The sequence below is a fragment of the Asterias amurensis genome, chromosome 13 (genome assembly GCF_032118995.1).
Source record: "Asterias amurensis chromosome 13, ASM3211899v1".
Taxonomy (NCBI): domain Eukaryota; kingdom Metazoa; phylum Echinodermata; class Asteroidea; order Forcipulatida; family Asteriidae; genus Asterias; species Asterias amurensis.
The window spans coordinates 11,276,860-11,300,458 of record NC_092660.1 but is presented as its reverse complement, the minus strand read 5'-3'; the positions used below and the strand labels follow the sequence as shown (position 1 = coordinate 11,300,458).

Here is a 23,599-nt window from a genome sequence, read left to right as displayed (position 1 = left end):
AAACCTTACTTGGTAACGATCGGGGAGCTGATGATAGTATAAAACATTGGGAGAAAACAGCTCCCTCTGAAGAAGTTCTAGTTTTTGAGAAGAAGTAATTTTCCACGAATTTGATTTTGAGACCTCAGAATTCAATTTTGAGGTCTTGAAGTCAAGCTTCTGAAAGCACACAACTTCGTGTGACAAGGGTGTTTTTTCTTTGATTATTATCTCTCAACTTTTGTGCATATATGTTGAGATACACTAAGTGAGAAGACTGGTCTTTGACATTTACCAATAGTGTCCAGTGTCTTTAATGAAACCGCCTCATTATATTCTTCATTTGCAGATTTCTACAGGGATTTATCTTCTTATTTCCCCAGCGCCTGCAGTAAAACAAAAAGTAATTTCAAGTTCTAAACCACTAGAGAAACTGACTGGGTAATTTTGAAACGGCTTGGGGTTAAAAAAAACAAAAAAAACATTTTGGTTCTTTGTTTAACCTCAAATTTAAATAAAAACAAAGACGACAACTGAAATTGATGACATTGAAAACTTTTTTAGCATGAAGGACCACCTATCATAACTAAAATTCAACTTGATTGGTCCATGGATGGATGGTTTTTGTTGCAGGAAATAATACTGTCTAAACCGTTGTCACAAGGGAACACATGGTGGTATAGAGGTTAAAACATCTGTTCTGTAATACAGGGGTCAAGGGTTTATATCCTACATGAGTAGCCTGTGGTTTGTGTAGCAGTATGCCATAAGCAGACTGACTCAAGTCTAGTGTTTACTTCCCATAATGCATTGTATCACCTTATAACATGGCCGCCCGCATGTAACAGTCAACTCTCATTATCTGGAATAAAGCTTGACTTATAATCATAACATACGAAGTTGCATCTTCTTACAGTTTGTGTTCCTCACAACTTGAAAAGCACTGAAAAGTACAGATTGATTATCACACATCAGTGCAAGATTAAAACCCGAATAACATTCTTTACACTGCCACTGCAGTTTTTAGCTGGTTTCCTAAATGCATTGCTATATTTTTAAGATGGCGTTTGTGCATAATGGGCTATTGTGGGTTTGAAATGTAAATCCATTGAGCTTTTGTTTCCCATGACTCAGATATACCAGTGTTGTAGTCGAGACCCGATAGTCTGAGACCCAGACCAGAAGGTCCGAGGGGGGGGGGGGGACACAAAGATTTGACATTGTTGTTTTTCCATTCAATTCAAGACGTTGAACCAGTGAACCCTTGTGGAGATCGACAGTTCAACTGCCAGTCCGAGGGCAAATGCATTCCATCTGCATGGGTTTGTGATGAGGATGCGGATTGCTCCGATGGTTCAGATGAAGACTATTGTGAGGAAGCATCGTGCCAAGAAAACGAATTTCGATGCAAGTCAAACGAGTGTATCCGAAAGCAGTTCGTCTGCGATGGAGATCCAGACTGCCGTAAGTAGAACTGCCATAAATGTCATGCCATATTTACAGACACAGTTGGGCCTACAAACAGATTGGTAATTTTATGTCCAAGGGAAAGTTAGAGTTGATGTGAAAGATTGCTGATTGTAAAGTTCACTCTAGTAACATTCTTCTTGAGAAAATATTTTCCAAGTCAAGAAAATATCATTTGAAGACCCCTCCCACCAAAAAAAATTCAAATTAAAAATTCAAAAATCACAATTACCTATTTTTATTGCCTCAATCAAGCAAAACATCCCTGATAAAATATCAACTTTTCTCCACTAAAATTTTCAAGAAAGCTGTGAGCATTCAAGCATACTAGACTCAAACTCTGGTGTTTCTGAACAGCAGAGTGTGGGTTCAAGTCTGGGTCTTGACACTTTTGTCCTTAGGCAAGACACTGAACAATTAGTGCTCTGTCCTTGGGGGTGGGATGGTTCTGGGATTGGGTTGTAATTAGTGCAGCGTAATGCACTTAAAAGAACCCACAGCAGTCTTATTTTAAACACGGCTTCGAAAAAAAACAGATATAATATAGCACTAAAAAAGAACAATGTATTATTGTCATTATTATTATTACCATGACTTATTTTTCTTCTTGACTCAGGTGATCAAAGTGATGAGGAAACAGAACTATGCAGAACCGATGTGCCGGCAGTGGTTTTACCCATTTGCCCCACAGATCCTTCAAAGTTTGTCTGCGGGAGTGGTGGGTTGTGCATCTTCAAGGCGTGGTTGTGTGACTCGGAAAGGGACTGCTCAGATGGATCTGATGAAGAAAACTGTGGTAAGTTGAAAAAGTTAATAAAAAAAATATTGCATCAAACCACCAGGGTTGATTGATGACCATTATTCAATCTATACATTGCAAAGCAAAGATATATATTGCTTACCAGCCTAAAATACTACACAATGTGCAATACTCTTCACTTGTTCTCTGCAAATTTATTCAAAAATTTAATTGTAATTGTTATTTTAATGATATTACTGTTATGGGAACATTGAATCAACTCCTGGAGGAAATAAGAAGTGCTTAGAGGGGGAAAAGGGAAAGGTACAGGTTTGGTAACCACTCTTAAAATCAATAATAATAATAATAATAATAATAATAATAATAATAATAATAATAATAATAGTAATAGTAATAATAAAGAATATTTATAAGGCGCCAAAATCAACCCATGATAATAAATAATAAAAACATAACTGGTTAAAAGTACAGCAGGTTTTGATAGTATAAATAATTTTTGAGAATCAATTCAATTTGAAGTAATGTGGTTATGGAAAAAAATATCAGGTTTTTATTCCACATTCTGAATCTGAGAAACCTTACTGTCAGAAACATTGTTCAGATTGTGTATTCCCATTCTGAATTATTCGCTCTGAAAATCGCTCTGGGTTTTCACTAACAACTTTTGAAATGAAATTTTACTGTATGTATCCACATAATCAACATTTAAACCTGACATTTACTTTGCCCTTTAAAAAAGATAAGTTTCAGAATTTTGTTTGTTTAATGTCATCAGGGTCAGAAGTCTCGTGTGCCGTCGGTGAATTCCACTGTTCATCCAATTACATCTGCATCCCTGAGGAATCACTTTGCGATTCCAGAATAGACTGCATTGATGGCCAGGACGAGATGGAGTGCCCTAGTGGATGGACTAGTACCCCGCCTCCTCAGACCACCACATGCCCCAGTGCATACGCAGTCATGTGTGGGAGCGGAGAGTGTATTTTCAGTACCTGGTTGTGTGACGGGGAAAATGACTGCGAGGATGGTTCAGATGAGCAGAATTGTGGTGGGTTTTTTACTTTTCTTTTTAAGTTTTAACGATACAAGTCTTATTAATTTTTTGTTTACCCCTATATGTACAACGATGTGTTAATACTGTTTTATGAAAAAAATCTCAAATATTACTCAAGTGGTATTCGAACCCACAACCCTTGCAATTCTAGAGCAGTGTCTTACCAATAGACAACAGAAATTGCAAAACTAACATTCTTTATTTCTGATTCAAATTTTACATCTATTCGATACAAGTCTTTTTGGATGTAGATTGCATTTTGTTGTTTATTTTGTTGTTGAATTTATCTATCACACAATGGCAAAGTGTGATGCAATGGATAAGATTTAATAAGCCATGTCCGAATTCATGACTACAGCTACGGCAGGAATTCTAGGTAAAAACCACATCTAAGCAAAACCGGCAACACAATGCACTGATTTTGGAATATGCGGTACACGACTATAAAATCTTGCATTTATTAACATGTGAACCACAACAGGGTCTTTCTTGGCAGCTTGATTTATTTTATGAATGAGACAAAAACAACTGCGATTCCGAGCAGAAATCCCACTGGGATCCTGGTTTCTTTTTCTATTTCCAAAGATGAGTTGGGGTATATTCTCAAGCTGGCACCTACATACATGTATTTGCTATGTGACTTCACAAAGTATCCCATCCCTTCTAAAAGAAATGCCAATAGAATCCTATAGGATTTAAAGACAGTGGACACTATTGGTAATTGTCAAAGACCAGTCTTCTCACTTGGTGTATCTAAACATATGCATAAAATAACAAACCAGTGAAAATTTGAGCTCAATTGGTCGTCGAAGTTGCGAGATATGAATGAAATAAAAAACACCCTTGACACACAAAGTTGTGTGCTCTCAGATGCTTGATTTTGAGACCTCAAATACTAAACTTAAGGTCTCCAAATCAAATTCGTAGAAAATTACTTCTGTCTCGAAAGCTACGTCACTTCACGCCGTTTCTCACAATGTTTTATATTATCAACCTCTCCCCATTACTCGTTACCAAGTGAGGTTTTATGCTGATAATTATTTTCAGTAATTACCAATAGTGTTCACTGCCTTTAAAGAGTATTCCTTTAGCATTCTTATCGATTTTTCGTCACATCTTTGAAATTTGTATAGGTTTTTCTGTAAGGGATAAGTATAGCATTGAACTCAACGATAACAATAAAAAGTTAAGTCCTATGTGTTGTCTTTGGCTCTGTTGTAGATGGCATGCATTGCAACATGGCAACAGAATTCCAGTGCCAGAATGGGCAGTGTATTCCTTTGAGTTGGAAATGCGACAATGATCCAGACTGCTTGGACGAGTCAGATGAGGGAACGAGCGTCTGTCAAGGTATTATTAATTATCTATAGACCCTTATCACGCTGTCACCATCTTGGTCATGTTCCCTGTTTCCAATAACAGTATGAATGCTAACATTCATTGCGCATGGCACCAGACTATTATTTCGTCTAGCCTCAGTTTGGTTACAATGAGTTGCAATGTGGAATAAAATCAAGATGACCACACCGTGACAAAGGTCTATGGGTATCAACCTTTTCAATCTTTAAACAGAACTCATAAGATATGAAAAGGTTTGCGGCACCATGTAATGACTATCTCTAATGAGTTAGGGTGGTTCTAAAAAGGACCGTTGGTTTCAACTCAACGTTTCGATCAGTATGCTCTGATCGTCTTCTTGAGAAAGCTGGACTCTGATGCTTTATGCTGCTTGAAGAACTCATAAGAATTGAGTTCCGAAGGTGTAAGAAATATTTGATGATTTAGTTGGAAGACATTTATTGGAGGGAAGCAGAGCTGGCAACATTTCAAACCTGGGAGATTTTGTACAATCATCCTGGTACCGCGGTATTTAGAATTAGCTTCAACATAAACAGAGACAAGTTTCCATATTCAGGGAGATTTTCAAATTTGTTCACTTATTTTTTTTTTTTTTTCAGGAAACTTTTCTTCAGTTCAGTGTATGCAGTGTATGCATCTTGCAATGAGAGAGATTTTGTAAAATCAGGGAGATATTTACTAGAAATATATAATAATAATAATTATAATAATGAACCATTTTTGTAGAGCGCATATCACAATCACAGAGAAGTCCCTACACACTTTTAGATGAAAACAAAAGAGAAGTAAAATTTAATAGAGATGTGAAAGTTAATAGGGACAATGTTCAGGGAACTGTCTGCAGAATCAGGGAATATGTATCTTGCGATCAGGGAGTTTTTTTACAAAGAACTTCATTCAACAAAATAGGTAAAAGGTGTCCAATAATTATGGAGATTTTCAGATGTGTTCTCTAGAACATGAGAAGAGGCCACAAAAGTAAGAGTGTATATGCTTGCTAATAACCAATACATTTGTTTTTGCAGATTTTATGGCTCATGTTACCAATATGAATTGCCACTGCCCTCAATGAATATTTGTCTGACATGAAAATTTGCCTTGATAAAAACAGGATTACCAACCAAATTTCCATGTGATTTTCAGGATAAGCAAATAACGGCTGAACTAAGCAATATTTTGTGCTTAGCGGCTCTATGAAATTGAGCCCTGAGCGGTGTATAAGATGAGTAATTGTGAAATTGCCCGCCTATAATCATTACTACCTCTTGATGATTTACAGACCAAACATGTTCTGATGATGAGTTTACCTGTGATGACGGATCCTGCAAGCCATTTTCAGTTCGCTGCAACGGCGTTCAAGACTGCCCTGGAAACTCCGATGAGAAAGACTGCTCAGGTGTTTGTCCAGCACCAGATCGGTTCCGGTGTCCAAACAATTCTTCTTGCATCTTGACCTCTCAGCTTTGTGATGGCATTGATGATTGTCGCGGCGGGGTTGATGAAACGGAGTGCACTATTCGTAAGTCAAGACTGCAGATGATAAGAATTTATAACATTTTATTTTAAGGTGAACAGGAATGAGGATAAAGGTATTGGAGTACACGAAGATGTAGACAAGTTGTAGACAAGATGTAGATAAGATAAAGATAAGGAGATACAGATCATATGTAGAAAAGATGAAGACAAGTTGGAGATAAGATGAAGGTTAGATGAAGGTTAGATGAAGGAAAGATACAGATAATGGTTATGTTGAAAAGATGTGGACAAGATGTAGACAAAATAAGGATAAGATGTACACAAGATGCAGACAAGATTAAGATAAGATGTACACAAGATGTAGACAAGTTGTAAATAAGTAGACCATTATTTTTTTCCATTATGGCAGAATATAATATTTGTCTTAACCATAGCTGGGGATTCAAAAACAACAATGCCCAATCTTTAGCTTCAATAATACTACACTTTCACAAAACAGCCGATGCAGAAATATAAGATATGGCAAACTTGGTATAATAATAATCATTTCTTTTTTTGGGTCTATTTTATTAAAGAGGCGTGTAGTGATGACAATGGAGGTTGTGGAAGCAGACAGTGCATTGACGTCCCCAAGGGTTACTACTGCAGATGTGGAGCAGAGTATCAGATCACTGAGAATGGATGTGAAGGTTTGTTTATAGAAATGTAGAGACAAGGAAAGGAGGTCGGTCCTCTTTTCAGAGGATAAGCATTCACCAGAATACACAAGCGGTAGCCTCATGATGACCCAAAAAATATGAAATAATCCTCAGTTCTGATTATAATTCCCCCATGATATACAAAACGCAATAAATACTGGTTTACACAAAGCACAGCACATCACAGTCACTTATTTAAGGGCGGAGGGTCACCACTTGAGGCTGGCCACATACAAGTTTACAATATTTCTACCAGCTGGGAAAACAAATTATGAGTAAACCAACACAATACTTATAGACAGCTTTGGGGTCTTATCCCTCCAAGATAAATAGTATAGGAAACCGATGTGCCCTCTCTTGCTCATTTTAAAATTCATCATGGTACATTTCAATTCAATGCAATCAAACACAGGCTAAAATGAAAAAAGAAAAAGTCTGGCCCCATTTTTGGTGTACTGATTTTTTGTCAGAGGAAATTTTTTGGCTGTCACACTTGTGCACATTTTCCGATTTTTTTTGTTTTTGTTTAAATTCATAGGTAGTTCAATGTGACTTTTCAAAGACTAAGAACACAAATCATGATTTCATATTTCATGATTGATTTTTAACCGATCTAGATATTGATGAGTGTGCACAATCAGCAGACAGCCTTTGCCCAGGCATTATCTGCACCAACAGAGACCCAGGCTACATCTGCGAGTGCCCCCATATGTCATATAATGTCGACCTGGACAACCGGACCTGTGTATTTTCCAACCCTTTACCACCTACGCTCCTTCTAGCAGACCGTACCACAATCAGAAAACTGAATGTTTTCAATCAGACCGTTGAGCTTGTTGCCGATGGGATACCAGCCGTGGCCATTACATATGACCCTAGTGAGCACGCTGCTTATGTGAGCGATGTTGCAGCTGGAAATATTTATCGGTAAATTAATGTGTCTTTCCTTTTTTATTTGACAGAGAACCTAGCCCAGTTATTTTCTTCGCAATGTTGTACACACATTGACTGGCAACGAGGTAACTAGTATACGTCTGTTCCCACGAGGGACTTTGAGTGACCAGAAGAGCGACCTATCCCCTCTTCTGGTCACTCACAGGCCCGAGGGGGACTAGACGTACTCTAGTTACCGAATTATGCCAATATGTGTTTTATAACACAGCTGGGTCTTAAAATGTCAAATAAGAACAGAAAAAAGGAATTTTGTAGTTTGTTCACGGTTCAAGTCAAGAGAGGACGCTGTTACCGCGGGCACTATTTGCAAAGATTAGTGCCCGCTCTGGTACTATTCCCGCAAAACACGCGATCACTAGCCTATATTAGTTCATCCCACGTGACCGTGTTTCAGCCAACCAGAATACAGAACGAGCAAGAGGTGTGTTATAATCCATTATATTTCATCTGTATTATGTGACTCGGCAAAAACACACTTCCAAGATCTTAAGAAATTGTCTCAAAGTCTTGGTAAAGTTGCATTCAATAGATTAAAAACATACAAACACTATAGAACATTTAACTGGGATTTCAGGATTGCCAGGATTTCTCTATTTCCGTGGGGTCCCGGTTGAATACCAGCTTAATTTTCTACGGGGAAGCTCTAACCTAAAGATATTAAAGGTTTTCATCACAGCGTCTGATTAAAACAGTTTGTTAAATCAAAAGTTCACTGAAACCACTACAGCTGTTTAACATAATTACATAGCGACTTGCAAACTGCTAATTAATAGATTTAATTTTCACCGTACAAAGTTTTAAATCTTGATTATACTTCTGTTGGTGTCCAGTTTTATAAACATTTGTTTGTATTTTTGACTTGTGGCACAGGATTAGATTATCTGATGGCTCTGATGACACCCAGCAAGTAATTATAAATGATACTTTAACATCAGACGGCTTGGCAATTGACTCCATCTACCGTAATCTCTACTGGACTGACACAGGCGATAATACCATCAATGTTGCTAGATGGGACGGCAGTTTCAAGAAGATGCTTATCAATGAAAATCTAGAAGAACCTCGAGGAATTGTGGTTGATCCAATTGAAGGGTAATTATTTAGTGCATTCCATCTTATGAGCTATCTGCAAAGTGTTCTTACTAGCATTTAGAAAAACGAGGTTATTACTGCAATACATGTGGTTCCTACTTATACTTAGATAAACAAGGTTATTGCTGCAAAAAGTTCTTACAGCATTTAGAAGAATGAGGTTGTAGCTACAAAGAGTTCTTATATACTACCAGTTAAGAACTGACTCTGCCGTACAACAGTTAATTACGATCCTATAAGCTAAAGTAGTAGTCCCAGCCTATTTTCTATACTCTCCGCCCGGGTAATAGTTAAAAAGCAGGACAGTTCTTTTCAGAACTGAGAAGTCTCCCGAACCCCCGAACATCTACTCCGCGGTAGTAGAATAAAGCAAGACAGTTCTCTAAGAACAAACTCTACATGGCAAGTAGATACACACATGGTGTTACCGCAAACCAAATATACACTGATACCTCAACATGCAATGCCTCAAATCCTATAAGAAAAACAATGTTATTGCTGCAACAAGTTCTAACAACCAGCATTTGGAAAAACGAGATTAAGAGTTCCTACTTGCATTTAGAAGAACAATGTTGTTGCTCTAATAAAGATTTCTCACCAGCATTATTTAGAAGAACAAGGTTACTGCTGCAAAGAGTTCTTACTAGCATTTAGCACAAAAAAAAGATTTAGAGTTCTTACTAGCTATATTGCTACAAAGAGTTTCATTATCATTTAAGTTCCCTCTGTAACTGCTGCATGCAACATTTTCTACTGATGAACAGGATCTTAAAATTGTACTTTAATGTTCCGGCCCATACGCTCGGCAAGTCTTAGCCCCAGGTTACTGTAATTTTTTTTACACCTCCAGGTACATGTTTTGGACAGACTGGGGTTCGACACCCCACATTGGACGAGCTGGTCTCGATGGTCAAGATGCGGTTACCATAGTAACTGAAGATATCGAATGGCCTAATGGTATAGCTCTCGACTATGATGAGCAACGAATCTTCTGGGCGGATGCTAAGCTGCGACGATTAGAGTCGTCAGATATCAATGGGAATAACCGACATGTTATCCGGGATACTGATATCGGACACCCTTTTGGTATTGTCGTACATCAGGTGCGTGATCAGACTCCTAGGATTGACATCAGCCAAAGGTTACAGATTCCAGGGTACTTTTTTCAGACTTAAAAGGTCACATCACAGCAAAATACTCCCTGAGAAGCTGTCATATCTAAGCAGAGATGCCAACATTTGCATCTTGAAATCAGGGAGATTTCGTCATCAGGGACATTTCGTCCAACACTCGGGGAGGTTTTCAAATGTTTTCAGCAGAACATGAAAAGCTTATTTATTTTTGGGAACTTTTTGCAGAATCAGGCAGAGGTGGCAGCTCTGTCTGTGGTAATCAGCCAAACAGACAATGGAAGTATATTATGAATTTTAACTACCAGTCGATTTTTGTCTCTGTTTGTTAGCATTCATCACACATTGCACGTCCAGTTCAGTCTTTTTCAGTTCTTTTTAGAGTCCCCTTTATCTGAAAACTTTAAACAATCAGACGTCCTTCTTTTTATTGTCACAGGCCAATGTCTACTGGACTGATTGGGACACAAGTGCAGTGTTAACGGCAAATAAGTACAATGGAGAGCGAATGGAAGTCGTCTCTGATGGCTTTGGCAATCCAATGGGTTTGGTATCAATGGACCATCGCTTTATAGGTAAGTCTCGACTTAATTCATGATTTCATGGGTTATTTCTAAATCTTTCACTGAAGATATCAATAATAACAATACAAAGTTCTTATAAAGCGTCATATCCTAGACACTAGATCAAGTCGCTGAACAAAATAGAGAATTAACAATAAACAAATTAACGAGCTCTGAACAGTTCGGTCTTCAACAGTTTTTTGAATGGCATGATTGAGTCAGACTGGCTGATTTCTGGAGGGAGTTTGTTCCATAGGTGGGGGCCCCTATAACCAAAGGCACCCTGACTAACCACTTTCTTACAGATGGTGGGAGTAGGTGTTTAGATCAATCAATCAATCAATCAATCAATCAATCAACCAATCAATCAATCAATCAATCAATCAATCAACCAATCAACCAAAATTAGAAAGCACCTAAGCATCAAAGGTTTGCTTCTTTGTTTCGGTTTCTTTTCCTCTCCAGCGCCTCGGATTAGTTTTCTAGACAGATGGCGCTATATAAATGCTTATTATTTTGCTCAAAGGCGCCGAGGCAGAGAAGAAATAAAAAAGTTATTGATGGTAGGCCTCCTGAAACAAGTGGGCTTTTAGAAGTGTCTTAAATGTGTTGAAGGGTGTTGTGTCCTTGATGTGAATTGGAAGTTTACTCCAAAGTGTGACAATTTGGCTTCAACTTGTTCCTAGAACATACATTTCTTCTTTGTCTCCTTCTTCTTTGTCAAACAGATTTGACTAATTTCTGTGAAAGCGCTGGTAATCCTTGTTCACATCTATGCTTGTCTCCTTCTTCTTTGTAAAACAGATTTAACTAACGTCTGTGAAAGCGCTGGTAATCCATGTTCACATCTATGCTTGAGGTCCCTCAGTAACCAACAGGGGTTTGTATGTGCCTGCCCAACGGGTACAACGCTTGCATCCGATGGGGAAACCTGTCTATGTGAAGATGGGGGGTGGCTTATGGAGGATGGAGTCAGTTGTGATGGTAGGAATACAAAAAACCACTACTTTGACAGCTTTTAGGGCCTGAAACAAATACTCTTTGAATTTTTTTATTTTTTTTTCAATTTGTAATACTGTAGCCAGTTTTCCCTGTTCATTCTAAAACCTGATTCCCATTTGGCTTGTGTGTTTTAGGTTGTGTTAAAATCTTCACAAATTCTATATGCTTTTCTGTTTAACAGTTGCTTAAAAAAAGGGAATACTTTAAATAGAACAAAAAATCAAATCCACTATCATCAAACTACCTCACACACTAGCCAACCACGCCATCCTAATTAATTAACTCTGATAATTTATTCCATGTTGTTCACCTTAGATACAAACGAGTGTTTGTCCACACCCAGTCCATGTCCTGCTGGTATTGGATGCATCGATTCCAAAGAGGGTGTACGTTGTATCTGTCCTAATAACTATTACCTCGTTGAAGAACACACCGGGCCAACGTGCCTCTTCAGCTTTCCTACCCCGCCCCCACTCCTTCTGGCTGATGGGCAGCGTGCCCTCTTTATTGATACACTTCTGGGGTCAGTTCGGGGAGGGGTACAGAGGTTGGTCCATGCTACTGCGGTGGCTTACGATGACCAGCCTGGTAACGAGGGAATATACTTGAGTGATACTGGAAGTAATATCATCAAGAGGTGAGAGGATATTTTTGATGGACTTCATTTTTTTAACCCCACGTGTGTGGCCAACTCAAGGATTCAGAGAGCTGGCCACACGGGTGGGGCTGCATTTTTTTATGTTTGATAACTATTGTCTTTATTCAGAGATACTCTGTACAGCGCTTTGTAACTTTTGCAAAAGGCACTTCATACATATTATTTATTATTATTATGATTATTATTATTTATTATTTGTGAGTACAACACATACCCAATCATCCCTCTGGCTATAGACCGTGCAAGTCTTGCGCAAATTCAAACATTTTTTGGACTGCTTTGGTCCAGGAAACAAACTTGCGTACTTTGATACATGTAGATCCAATTGTTGGAATACGCACTAGACTTTCACAGTCTATTTATTAGTATTCCTTATGTTATGAACGCATCAACATTTTTTGTGTATAATAAGACTATGCAATATTTGGAACTGTCAAAACTTCACTTTGTTTCTTTCACTCATTGAAGCAATGCACATATAACCTTAAACATCTTGGGATATACTCAACTTCGCTCTGTTTATTGAATTAAAGGGTCTATGTACTTTTTGTAGGACAAAAAACACAATGTCCACAGATTTACATTAAACTTACACAGTTTGAAGATTATGATAGTAGAAAGCTTCCCTGAAAATGTTACTTGCTGAGGTGCTGTAGTTTTTGACAAATGAGTAAAACAATGCCATGGAAAAAATTTTTGTCTCAGTGATCATGAGACGAAAACTATTTTAGCATGTAAAAATTCGCATTTTCATCGGCAGCGATGCAATGCAAAATTTGTAATCAGTTTTTCACTATTTTCTTGTGACCCAGATGGGCGATCGATCTCAAACTTCTACAGGTTTGTCAGTTTATGTATATGGTGGATTACATAAAGTGCTTACACTGCCAGCAACTGTTTTGATAGCAAAAAACAATTCTGTAATGTTCCTTTACGTGCAAGATACAGGCTCGGGATTCGAACCTTTGTCCTCAGAGGTGAAAGGCAGGGAAAGATTACATTTTTGGGTATTATTACCGTATGGACTTAGGTTTAATAGAGACCTTTAATTGTTCAGCGCCCAGGAGCATGTTTACATGGATGGGCGCTATATAAAAAAATTCCATTATTATTATTATTACTAAAGATAACGCCTATAGTCAACCTGACCATCATCATTACACTTGATTTCAGAGTGCAGTTTATCAATAACACAGAAGGCAACACTATAACCATCAAGGCCCGCACTGGGGCAGCTGTCGGTATAGCGTTTGACTCAATTCATCGTTATCTGTACTGGGTGGACGCTCGAACGAACATCATTGGTATATCAACCTGGAATGGTAGCTACACCGCGACACTTCTTTCAAGACAAGATGGAATTGGTACACCGAGAAGTATTGCTGTGGATCCCCAAAATGGGCAAGTTGCATTTTTTTTTTACTTTACAAAAAAAAACACGAAAGTGTGGGTTAATAATCATGAAACCTTATTTTATTAACATTTCCTTATTTTATTTTATTAACATTTTAAATTAAAAAAAATTGTTTTTGTTGTTGTTTTGATAACTTTTTCTTTAAACGTGGACAAAACTACAGCTGATTTTCTTTGTTAGGCTGACTTTAAAGGTCTGAATATAGAGAAAATTCTCATCCCTGTTTTTTCTACAGGTACTTGTTCTGGACTGAATACGGCGCTCGAGTGGACTACCCTAAAATCAAAAGAGCGGGACTCGATGGCAGTAATATGACAGAGATTGTATCAACTGACCTTCAAAGGCCAACCAGCCTCACATACGATGCCTCTCTGGATAGTATATACTGGGTGGACGCTGGATCCCAGACCATTGAGACATCCAAGTCAGATGGAAGCGAACGCCGAGTCCTCATGACGGAAATGTCAAGACGACCGTCCGGGATTGCTGTTTACCAAGCAAGTTTTCTTTAAAAATATCATAAAAAAACGTCTAATGAATAATAAAGATAGTTGTCAGCTAATTAAAATGATTGGTGGTAGCATTTCAGTGGTCAACCCAATCACAAAAATTAATAGTTATACACTGAAGCCCGGTTCATACTTCCTGCAAATGCGAATGCGAAGCTAATTTGACGTGAATATTGACGTCACAACCCTCCTTTCGCACCGATATTCGCAAGTGATTTGAACACGAGTTGAACTGCTGCGAATTATGCGTTGCGAATTTTTGACGTCAACATTCGTATCGCATTCGCGAGAAGTATGAACCGGGCTTTACACCAATGAAAAAGCAGGATTTGAACCTTTTAACTGATTTGGGATGAACAAAGAAACATTGGCTAGAGCGCGATTCAAACCTTTGAATGATTTGGGGTTGAACACAGAGATAAATTAACTCAAGCGGGATTGAACGACGAGGAATGTATTAACATACACAACTTCTTCTCCTGAAGACGAGCAGAGTATACTGTTCGAAACGTCGAGACCAAACCGGCTCTTCTCTGAGCAAACACTCCCACCAATGAGATTTACTCATAGTTGTACCCGCAAGTTCACTATTTATTTAAAGTTACTTCCTCACAAGTACAACGTAAATTTAACAGTAATGATATTTTGAGCTGCCACAAAGAACTTCTCTTTGAGAAAAGTATAGAAAACATTTCTTTCACATTTGAAAGGGCATTAAACAGAGCTTAACATAGAAACTTCCTTTTTTTCCTTCTTTTTTTCTCACAATTACAGGACACCGTTTACTGGACCGATATAAGCAAAGTCTCCTTGTTTTCAGCAAACAAATTTACTGGGAGTAGGATAGACGTGGTCATCAAAAACCTGTTAAGACCAATGGGGCTAGCTGTTGCAGTTCCAGATGAAACAAACGGTAAGTTATGTAGGATTTAAAACTATGCATGGTGGGGTAATACTCGGGTGAGGTTAGCAGTAAATCTCTTTTGAGTATTGTTGGTTTTGAAAATTTCATAAAGTCTGTAAGTAAACAAAACTTTGCAAAACATTTGCATAAATATAGGTTACCAACCAAAATTACAGTATGTTTTTATTTCGATCACTTTGTGTTTATTTGATTACTTTTGTATAAGTACGCCTCTCCTAATATGCATGCATGACGTCATAGTTCTTACCCAAAATGAGGCTATGGGCGCACGTCTGCTACCACTTGCAGTGGCTGCGTCTATGGCCTCGTTTTGGGTTAGAACTATGACATACCTCATGCATAAATATAAAGAGAGGCGTATAGACTTGTCATTTTGATCAGTGTGCTAAAGGTTAAGTATTGTGTTTTTATTGTTTCGTCAGAGTGGTTCGTTACTTAAATCTTGGTGTGATAACCACAATTAATGGTACTTCATTGACATTGAAAACTTGAAGGGATATAAGGGACCAAAATGGAAATAGACAAAAAGCATAGTTTAACAATAATAATGAGGGCTTTACTTGCATTCAACACACAGTTATACAAAGTGCCAAATTCATGGCACTGCTTAAACCTTTATGCTTATACTGGCTTAACCACTTGTTATTTTGTTGGTGCTCACTCGCAGGATTAGTTTTCAAACTTTGATTTTTGTTTGTCAGAATGTCACTGTCAAAATGAACTCATGAAAGCAAAATAAAAAAGTCTTTGACTTCAGCTAAATTCAAAACTTACCATTCACATTTTTCCTTTCAGCGCCAAATGCATGTGAAGAAGCCGGAAACATCTGCTCCCATTTCTGCCTCAGCGTACCAAGATCAGTTGATCCTGCTGGGTTTAGATGCTTCTGTCCCGGAGACAATACCCGGCTGACTGGAAGCAATAACTCCATCTGTGTTTGCCAGAATGGAAGTCCTCTGCTACCAGACGGTGTCAGTTGCCAGGTAAGAATATTGAATGGAGACTTTCCTAGAAAAAAATAAATTCCAATCAATTTATTTTTAAACAGGTGCTTAGTCGATTCCGTGATGGAAACATGTGGGTTTTTTGTGTGTTCTTAAGCCCTTTTCAAACTCTATCTTTTATCCCCGGTGAATGCAGCCCCTGTGCACTTTCACACCGTCCCCGCTTAAAGTCACTAAAAATGTATTCCAAGGGATTCCAGCTGTTATGGAGTGGCATTAATAGGCCACCGTAGCCTTGCTGTATGATGATGTCATGGGCTGTGAAAAAAACACTTTCAGTAAATGCTACTACTGAAGTCCTGCAGTCTTTAGAACATGGTGTCAGAAGTGGTTTCAAGAATACCGCTGGGTTTTACAGCATACCTCTGGTCCCGAGCATGTAAGGCTTTTACCCGGGTTGTGCCCATTTGCCGGGGCAGACCAGGGGTAAAGCGATCATTGTGTCAAAAGGCCAGCCTTTATTCCCTGGGTTGCACCCCCATGGAATAGAGTTGTGTGAAAGAGGCTATTGATTGTATTTATACACTTGTTATTGGAATGTCAATAAAAAATCAGCCTTATCTAACGCATAAAGATACACAAGCTCTGCTCTTAATTGTTCCAACATCATTAATTTTTATCATTGTTGATACTAAATTTAGTATTGCTCAATTTTGTTTCGCTCTAGCCTCGAAGAGAATGCCATCGTAGACAGTTCCAGTGCCAAACTAGTGGGGAATGCATTTCGCTGAATCAAGCGTGTGATGGGCACCAGGATTGCGAGGATGGGTCTGATGAAAATAACTGTGATGGTGGCTGCGGTGATTGGGGTTACCAGTGTAATAATGGCCGCTGCATACCTAAATCGCAGCAGTGTGACGGCATTCCAGGGGACTGTCCTGAGTATGAAGATGAAATTGTGTGTGGTACGTTAGGATAAAACTTTCACTGTAGAAATAGGGGTGTCGTGGCCGAGCGGATTAGAGCACCAAACTCAAGTTATGGTGTTTCTGTTCAGCAGAGTGTGGGTTCGAATCCCGGTCGTGACACTTAACTGTAATTGCTTCTCTCCACCCAAGAGTAAATGGGTAACTGTAAGGGGGAGAAATGGCTCTTTGATTTAGCTTGTAGCGCATAGTTGTTTCGCACGCTGTATACTCAAAGGGAGCTGAGATGGTTTAGAAAGGATTTCAATGGCCCAGTGAATAGTGGTAATAATGTTTGAAGCGCTTTGAGACACTTTTAGTGAGAAAAGTGCAATATAAAAACCGATTACCGTGGAGTGGTTCCCAAAGAATATCTTCCTTTTAAAGAAACTTCAACCATCATATAGATATTTCAAGCCTCATTCAAAAATTGGGACCCGTTAAAGTGCACAAATTTGATTCCTTGACATGTGAAGCAATACATAGGAATTCAAGAATGAATTAGTACATGACTTGAAATGGGGAAATACAAACCAAATAAACACTATAAAAAAAATTCAGAGCATACTTGTATGTTTCTTCAAAAATGTTGTTCAGTTATTGGTAGCTAGCAACTAGTAGAAAAAACACAATAAGGAGCTTATAAAGTTTGTAAAAAGAATAGAAAGCACTCTTCAGTTTGCCCAGATCAATTAGCAGCCATTTTCTATCCAAACTATTACAGCAACTTGTGATACAAAGTTTTCTTTTAGTTACCCCCTACATTGTCTTATAAACCTACCAAACTCAGCCCAATGACCAATATCTGTCTCCCCTACAGAGAATGTTCCAGATTGGTGTGGTACAACACAACCTGACCCATGCCCTGGGGTACAATGTCTCAGCTTGCTGGCAGGACTACAGTGTATTTGCCCTGATAATTACGTTCTTCTACCAGACAATCGAACATGTCGACACGCATTCCCAACACCACCCAAGGTAATTGCTGGTCTTCCATGTTTTTGAAATAATAAACCACAAGGGTTTTGAAAGATGGGGTAATTCTGCACAGTCAGTTTCCCTTGTTGTATATCATTTGACATCTGAAATAAAAAGGTACATCCCCTTAAGGTGATCCCCTGGCTGCCACTCCCATGTTGTAGCATAAATAATTTGTGTGATTCCTGGCTACACGGCAGTTAACGGTTATATGGCTTCCGACTGGCACCCCCGAACAAAAAGATACATTGACAAATCAGGAAGACCGCCAACATTTAGGGCTAATGGCTCCACTGATCAGTTTGTAGGGCGCTGGAATTTTAATCCTCAGGTTGCTGGTTCAATTCCTGCTCTGGGCAATTCTTCTTTGTACAACCCCAAAAATGTTTCAATATTTCAACCAACAAATCATCTGCCCAATCCCATATTCCATCTTCCCCCAACGTCCTTGTCAGTCGTGTTACTCCTCGACTTCCAACTTCTTTCTCAAGGTGTTCTCCTGTTCTACTACTCATGCCTGATATATTTTGCCCTTGAAATATAAGCAGGAGACTTTTTGAGTAAAGAGGGCTGACCAACATGTACTGTACTGATTTAGGCTTTCAAAGGCTATGCAATTTTGCTATTTGCTGAAGGCCCAAAATTCAGAAATCAGACTTGAAGGTACTGGACACTGTTGGTAATTACTCAAAATAATTGTTAGCATAAAAACATACTTGGTAACAAGCAATGGAGAGCTGTTGTTAGTATCAAACATTGTGAGAAACTGCTCCCTCTGAAGTAACGTAGTTTTCGAGAAAGAAGTTATTTTCCACTAAAATATTTTAATTTAATTTCGAGACCTTATGATTAGATTTTGAGGTCCCTAAATCAAGCATCTGAAAGCACACAACTTCGTATGACAAGGGTGTTATTATTTCGCAACTTCGACGACCAATTGAGTTCAAATTTTCACAGGTTTGTTATTTTGTGCATATGTTGAGATACACCAAGTGAGAAGACTTATCTTTGACAATTACCAAGGTGTCCAGTGTCTTTTTAAAGTAGGAAGAATGCCATGCCTGATTATTACTGACCTCTATAATAAGTATCTCTAAATTTCTTCTTGGTGATCAGTTGTTGGTAGCTGCTCAGTTGAAGGTTCTGGAGGTTGATACATCGAGGTTACAATTTGACGATGTGCAGGGTCGATGGAATGACGTCGTTGGTATAACCTATGGCGGGGAAGATGCAATGTTTGTTGGTGATATTGCGCTTGATACAATCGACAGGTACAGTAAGAAATCTGGATTCTCTTTACCATGGTAAAATGGGTTTAAATGGGCTGGGCTACAATGCAAGTCAATAAACATTTATTTAATGATGGCAGTTACAAAGACAATTCAAATACAGGTTAATTTAAATTGTATTATTATGAAGGTGTGAATAATTAATGTCACAAAATAAATAAACGCAACAAAAACAGAAATCTTTGACGAGTAACAATAATTATAAAAAAGTGGGGTGAATAGATAGAAGAAATCTGTTTGATGGAGTAGATTTGGGTTTAAATATCGTCCAACTCACACGTTGCCACCTATACTACTGGGGCTAAAACAGGGTTTACCCTTTACAGTCTTTAAGGATGTAGGTTTGTGTATCATCCACTAGGAGCCTGGTTGGTAGAGCAGAATGCCACCATCTTCCCAACTTTTTAAGAAGCAATTATGGTCAAATGCCTTGCTCAAGTGTCATGACCGAGATTTGAACCAAAGCAGCTTAGGTCCGTTGAACTAGACCACTTGGCCATTTACGCCACTTATTGAAGTTTGTTGCTAAACTTAGATTAGTTAAGTTGGACTGATGCTGCCAGGAAAAGGTTTAAAGCCATTGGACCCTTTCGGTTAAAAAAAAAATAAAAGTTCACAGATTTACCAATAACTTACAGGGTTTACAGAAGGCAATGGCGAAAGACTTCTCTTGAAATATTATTCCATGAAATGCTTTACTTTTTGAGAAAACAGCAAAACAATACAAGTTCTCGTTAACGAGAATTACGGATTTATTTTAAACACTTGTCATGACACGGCGAAACGCGCGGAAACAAGGGTGGGTTTTTCCGTTGTTTTCTCCCGATTCCGATGACCGATTGAGCCTAAATTTTCACAGGTTTGTAATTTTATATATAAGTTGTGGTACACAAAGTGTGGGCCTTGGACAACACTGTTTACCGAAGGGTCCAATGGCTTTAAGTGGGATGGGAAAGGTTAAAATGAGTTGCTACATGTATGACTGGTATGGACTGTGCTACCTAGCAAAGAACCCGTTCCAACTTTTAAACCATTTTGTTTCTCATTGCTTCTTTTAGGTATTTCACTAGTGGAGGAAATGTTGGTCAGACACTTTTAGCGACTGACCGGACAGTAGTATCTGGAATCGCCAACACCTCCGAGGGGCTAGCATATGACTGGGTCAGTGAAAACCTCTACTGGGTGAACACAGACCAACCTGCGTCCATTGATGTTATCAGTAACAATGGCCAGTTCCCATCAACGAAAATCCTGAAGAACTTGGACAAGCCACGAGGTCTCGCAGTGGACCCAAAAGAGGGGTAAGTTTTATCAGTTTGGAAACATTCATGAACTGCAAAAACAATTTGTGCAGGTTTGATATTTCAACCTGGAAAAGAAGAGGGGCAATTTTGTTGAGTACGAGTGCTGACCTGGGCCCAATTTCATAGAGCTGCTCAGCACAAAAATTTGCTTAGCATGAAATTTCTTCCTTGATAATAACAGGATTACCAACCAAATTTCCAAGTGATTTTTAGGGTAAGCAAATAACAGCTGAATACCAGTAACAAGAAATATGCAACAAATGGACATTTTGTTGGTAATCCTGTTTTTTATCAAGGAAGAAACTTCATTCTAAGCAAATTTTTGTGCTTAGCAGCTCTATGAAATTGGGCCCTGTACATGTACAGTGAGAGTCAAAAAGAAGTTGACACCCTTGTTGCACAAATAGTTTTGCCTAAAAAAGGCTTCAGTCTTTTAATATTTGAGTGCGAAATAACCTGACGATGACTAGAGCAAGCTAGTCGAAACGTTGAGACCAATTCAGAACTGACTCCGCGGCAGTACAGTTAATTACGATCCTCTAAGCTAAAGTAGTAGTCCAGTCTATTTTCTATACCATCCGCCCTGGTAATAGTTAAAAAGCAGGACAGTTCTTTTCAGAACTGAGAAGTCCCTCGAACCTCCGATTATCTACTCTGGGCCGGTAGGATAAAGCAAGACAGTTCCCAAAGAACAACTCTACCTGGCAAAGAGATACACACATGGTGTTACCGCAAAAGAAATATACATTGATACCTCACCATGGCAATGCCTCAAATCCTATATGAGAAATAACCTCTTTCTCAAAAACTATGTTACTATGTTTCTCACAATTTGTTATACTATCAACAGCTCTCCATTGTTTGTTACAATTAAGTTTTTTATGCCAACAACCATTCTGAGTAATGACCAATAGTGTCCAGTGCCTAAAACTGTACTGTCTCTTTTTGACTCTTTGCTCATCAGGTACTTGTACTGGACTGACTGGGGAGACAATGCAATGATCGGCAAGGCAGGTTTAGATGGTTCTCAGCCTCTAAGACTGGTATACACTAACATTGGTTGGCCTAATGGACTGACGCTAGATTTCCAAGCTAGACGGGTGTACTGGGTGGATAGTAAACTGGACAGAATGGAATACGTCGGGTTCGACGGTGACGGACGACGCATTCTGATTCAGAACAACCCGAATGTACAGCACCCTTTTGGTGTTGCTCTTCACCAGGTAAAGAAAAAACAAAAAGTTTAGTAATACAGAAGTAGGAACAGTAATGCCAGACATCACATTGCGATCAAAACATTTTCCAGAAAGACTTTTCAACAGACCTTGTATATTGAATTCTTTCTGTCACCATCTTTGAGGTAAAATAATGATGAGATAATAGATCAGGACACTCCCCTGAGAAAACGGCAACAAGTGATCTTTGCAGCAATTCATGTTAAATGTTTTCAATCATTTAGGAAATTGAGTTCACATGAGGGTAAACAGATTTTAATTGTAAAAAAAAAGAACTTTTTTAATAGCCTTCTCCGGTGTTTTTTAGAAAGATTTGCGAAAGTGTTTAGGGAAAGTACACAAATAGCAAAGGGTTTGTAAACACAACAACCCTATTATGACATCACCCATAGTACGTCATTTGTGGGAGCTCTGTTTGGTATAGCCACTTTGTTGCAGCGGGGAGGTATAACAAAGCAACCTACCACAAATGAAGTCAAATTATTTTCAGTTTGGCACACGCCGTCAACGGCAGAAGTGAAGTTTTTTTGTTTTTTTTTATCTTGAGATCGGGCCTCAATCTTCCCCAAATAATCCCAATTCAATAGTGTAAAATAATAGTTAAATGATAAAGACAAATTATTGCTCAAGTAGCTGTTTGACACTAGCCTGACGTACATTGTCTAGAAAAAAAAAATTTACAAGCAAGAAATCATCTCATCTATCAACTAGCCCTATGGATACTAAAAACTGTGCAACCTTCTTTTTTAAATCGCTAATATTTCTTCCTTTTCAGGTGTGAATAACAAATTATATACAAAACAAAACATTTTAATTATTTTTGAGTGTGTGAATGTAACCTAATTTGACCATTAACCTGCATTAATACATCGGAAAGATAAATTCATGTCAATTCATCTTTAAAGCCTGGGCTTCTCAACTTTCCTGGGGGCAAGTATATTGCAGAGTTCACTAGCCCGGTGGGTTGTTTTACAGAAAGCTTCAGCGAGAGCCCTGTAGATCCATATGAATGAAGCCCAGGGAAATTACATGAGCACGATATTAATTTGGTCCTTGGAAGAAAAAAAATAAGAACATTTTATTGAGAACAAGGGTTTATCTACATGTACATTATGCTTTATACTATTAGACTTCTCAGGGCAAACAATCGGAAAACAGACTAAAGTAGTAGATTATTATGAAAGATCAAGATTTTTACATAAATTCAAAAAAACTTGTAATTCCAAAATGTATCTGTTCTTCACAGCACATGGTATTCTGGGGTGACTGGAATTCAAAAGAAGTTATCATTGCCAACAAGTTTACTGGAGAGATACTGGATTCTATTCAGTTAGACACTAGACCTTTATTTATGTCAGCAATTGAACACCGGTCCGAGTTTGGAGGTACGTAAGGTTTTAAACATTGTTTATGGAAGATACCAAGATGACATTGACATAAGATAAGCCCACTTTCTTCATAATCTAGTGCCTTCCTTTCCTTTCATTTCTAAACTGAGCAATCCTGTGTTTTTCTATTTTTTGTTCCTTCCTTCTTTTTACAGTTATTCCTAACCGATGTCTGAATAGTACCTGCTCACATATCTGCCTCCCCTCCCCCTCAAAACAGCCCCCCTATATCTGTGCTTGCCCTGTGGGCAGCCTTCTGGATTGGACCAAACAGACCTGTCTCTGTGAAAATGGAGGGCGCCTGCTGGAGGATGGAGTCAGCTGTGAGGTAATGAAAGACTTCATAGCCAAAGATTTGTTGGTGTACCATTTATCAAACCCTTGAAAAAATCAAAACAAATATACTTGTTTCATAATATACAGCACTTAAAGAGCGCACAGTATCTGACAAAAAAA

At 38.4% G+C, this 23,599-nt stretch overlaps 1 protein-coding gene and 1 long non-coding RNA gene across 2 annotated transcripts in view; one reads left to right on the top strand and one right to left on the bottom strand.

The window, feature by feature from the left end:
* The window catches only part of LOC139945734 (uncharacterized), a 34,594-nt gene that overhangs the window by 8,074 nt on the left and 2,921 nt on the right, over positions 1 to 23,599 (top strand). Inside the window, exons 8-30 of the mRNA XM_071943113.1 lie at positions 1,225 to 1,443; positions 2,063 to 2,242; positions 2,982 to 3,254; positions 4,482 to 4,610; positions 5,899 to 6,138; positions 6,671 to 6,784; positions 7,411 to 7,720; positions 8,618 to 8,839; positions 9,690 to 9,942; positions 10,409 to 10,544; positions 11,337 to 11,516; positions 11,850 to 12,171; positions 13,366 to 13,593; positions 13,842 to 14,103; positions 14,890 to 15,028; positions 15,836 to 16,023; positions 16,712 to 16,949; positions 17,770 to 17,927; positions 19,044 to 19,198; positions 20,275 to 20,517; positions 21,485 to 21,743; positions 23,002 to 23,140; positions 23,299 to 23,471. Coding sequence (XP_071799214.1) covers positions 1,225 to 1,443; positions 2,063 to 2,242; positions 2,982 to 3,254; positions 4,482 to 4,610; positions 5,899 to 6,138; positions 6,671 to 6,784; positions 7,411 to 7,720; positions 8,618 to 8,839; positions 9,690 to 9,942; positions 10,409 to 10,544; positions 11,337 to 11,516; positions 11,850 to 12,171; positions 13,366 to 13,593; positions 13,842 to 14,103; positions 14,890 to 15,028; positions 15,836 to 16,023; positions 16,712 to 16,949; positions 17,770 to 17,927; positions 19,044 to 19,198; positions 20,275 to 20,517; positions 21,485 to 21,743; positions 23,002 to 23,140; positions 23,299 to 23,471 — 4,760 coding nt within the window. The remainder of the gene's footprint in view (positions 1 to 1,224; positions 1,444 to 2,062; positions 2,243 to 2,981; positions 3,255 to 4,481; positions 4,611 to 5,898; positions 6,139 to 6,670; positions 6,785 to 7,410; positions 7,721 to 8,617; positions 8,840 to 9,689; positions 9,943 to 10,408; positions 10,545 to 11,336; positions 11,517 to 11,849; positions 12,172 to 13,365; positions 13,594 to 13,841; positions 14,104 to 14,889; positions 15,029 to 15,835; positions 16,024 to 16,711; positions 16,950 to 17,769; positions 17,928 to 19,043; positions 19,199 to 20,274; positions 20,518 to 21,484; positions 21,744 to 23,001; positions 23,141 to 23,298; positions 23,472 to 23,599) is intronic.
* Positions 5 to 6,025, bottom strand: LOC139945739 (uncharacterized). Its single transcript, XR_011787172.1, has 3 exons — positions 5,927 to 6,025; positions 2,036 to 2,237; positions 5 to 365 (listed from the first exon to the last, which is right to left on the bottom strand). It is a non-coding gene; the product is annotated as an uncharacterized lncRNA (long non-coding RNA).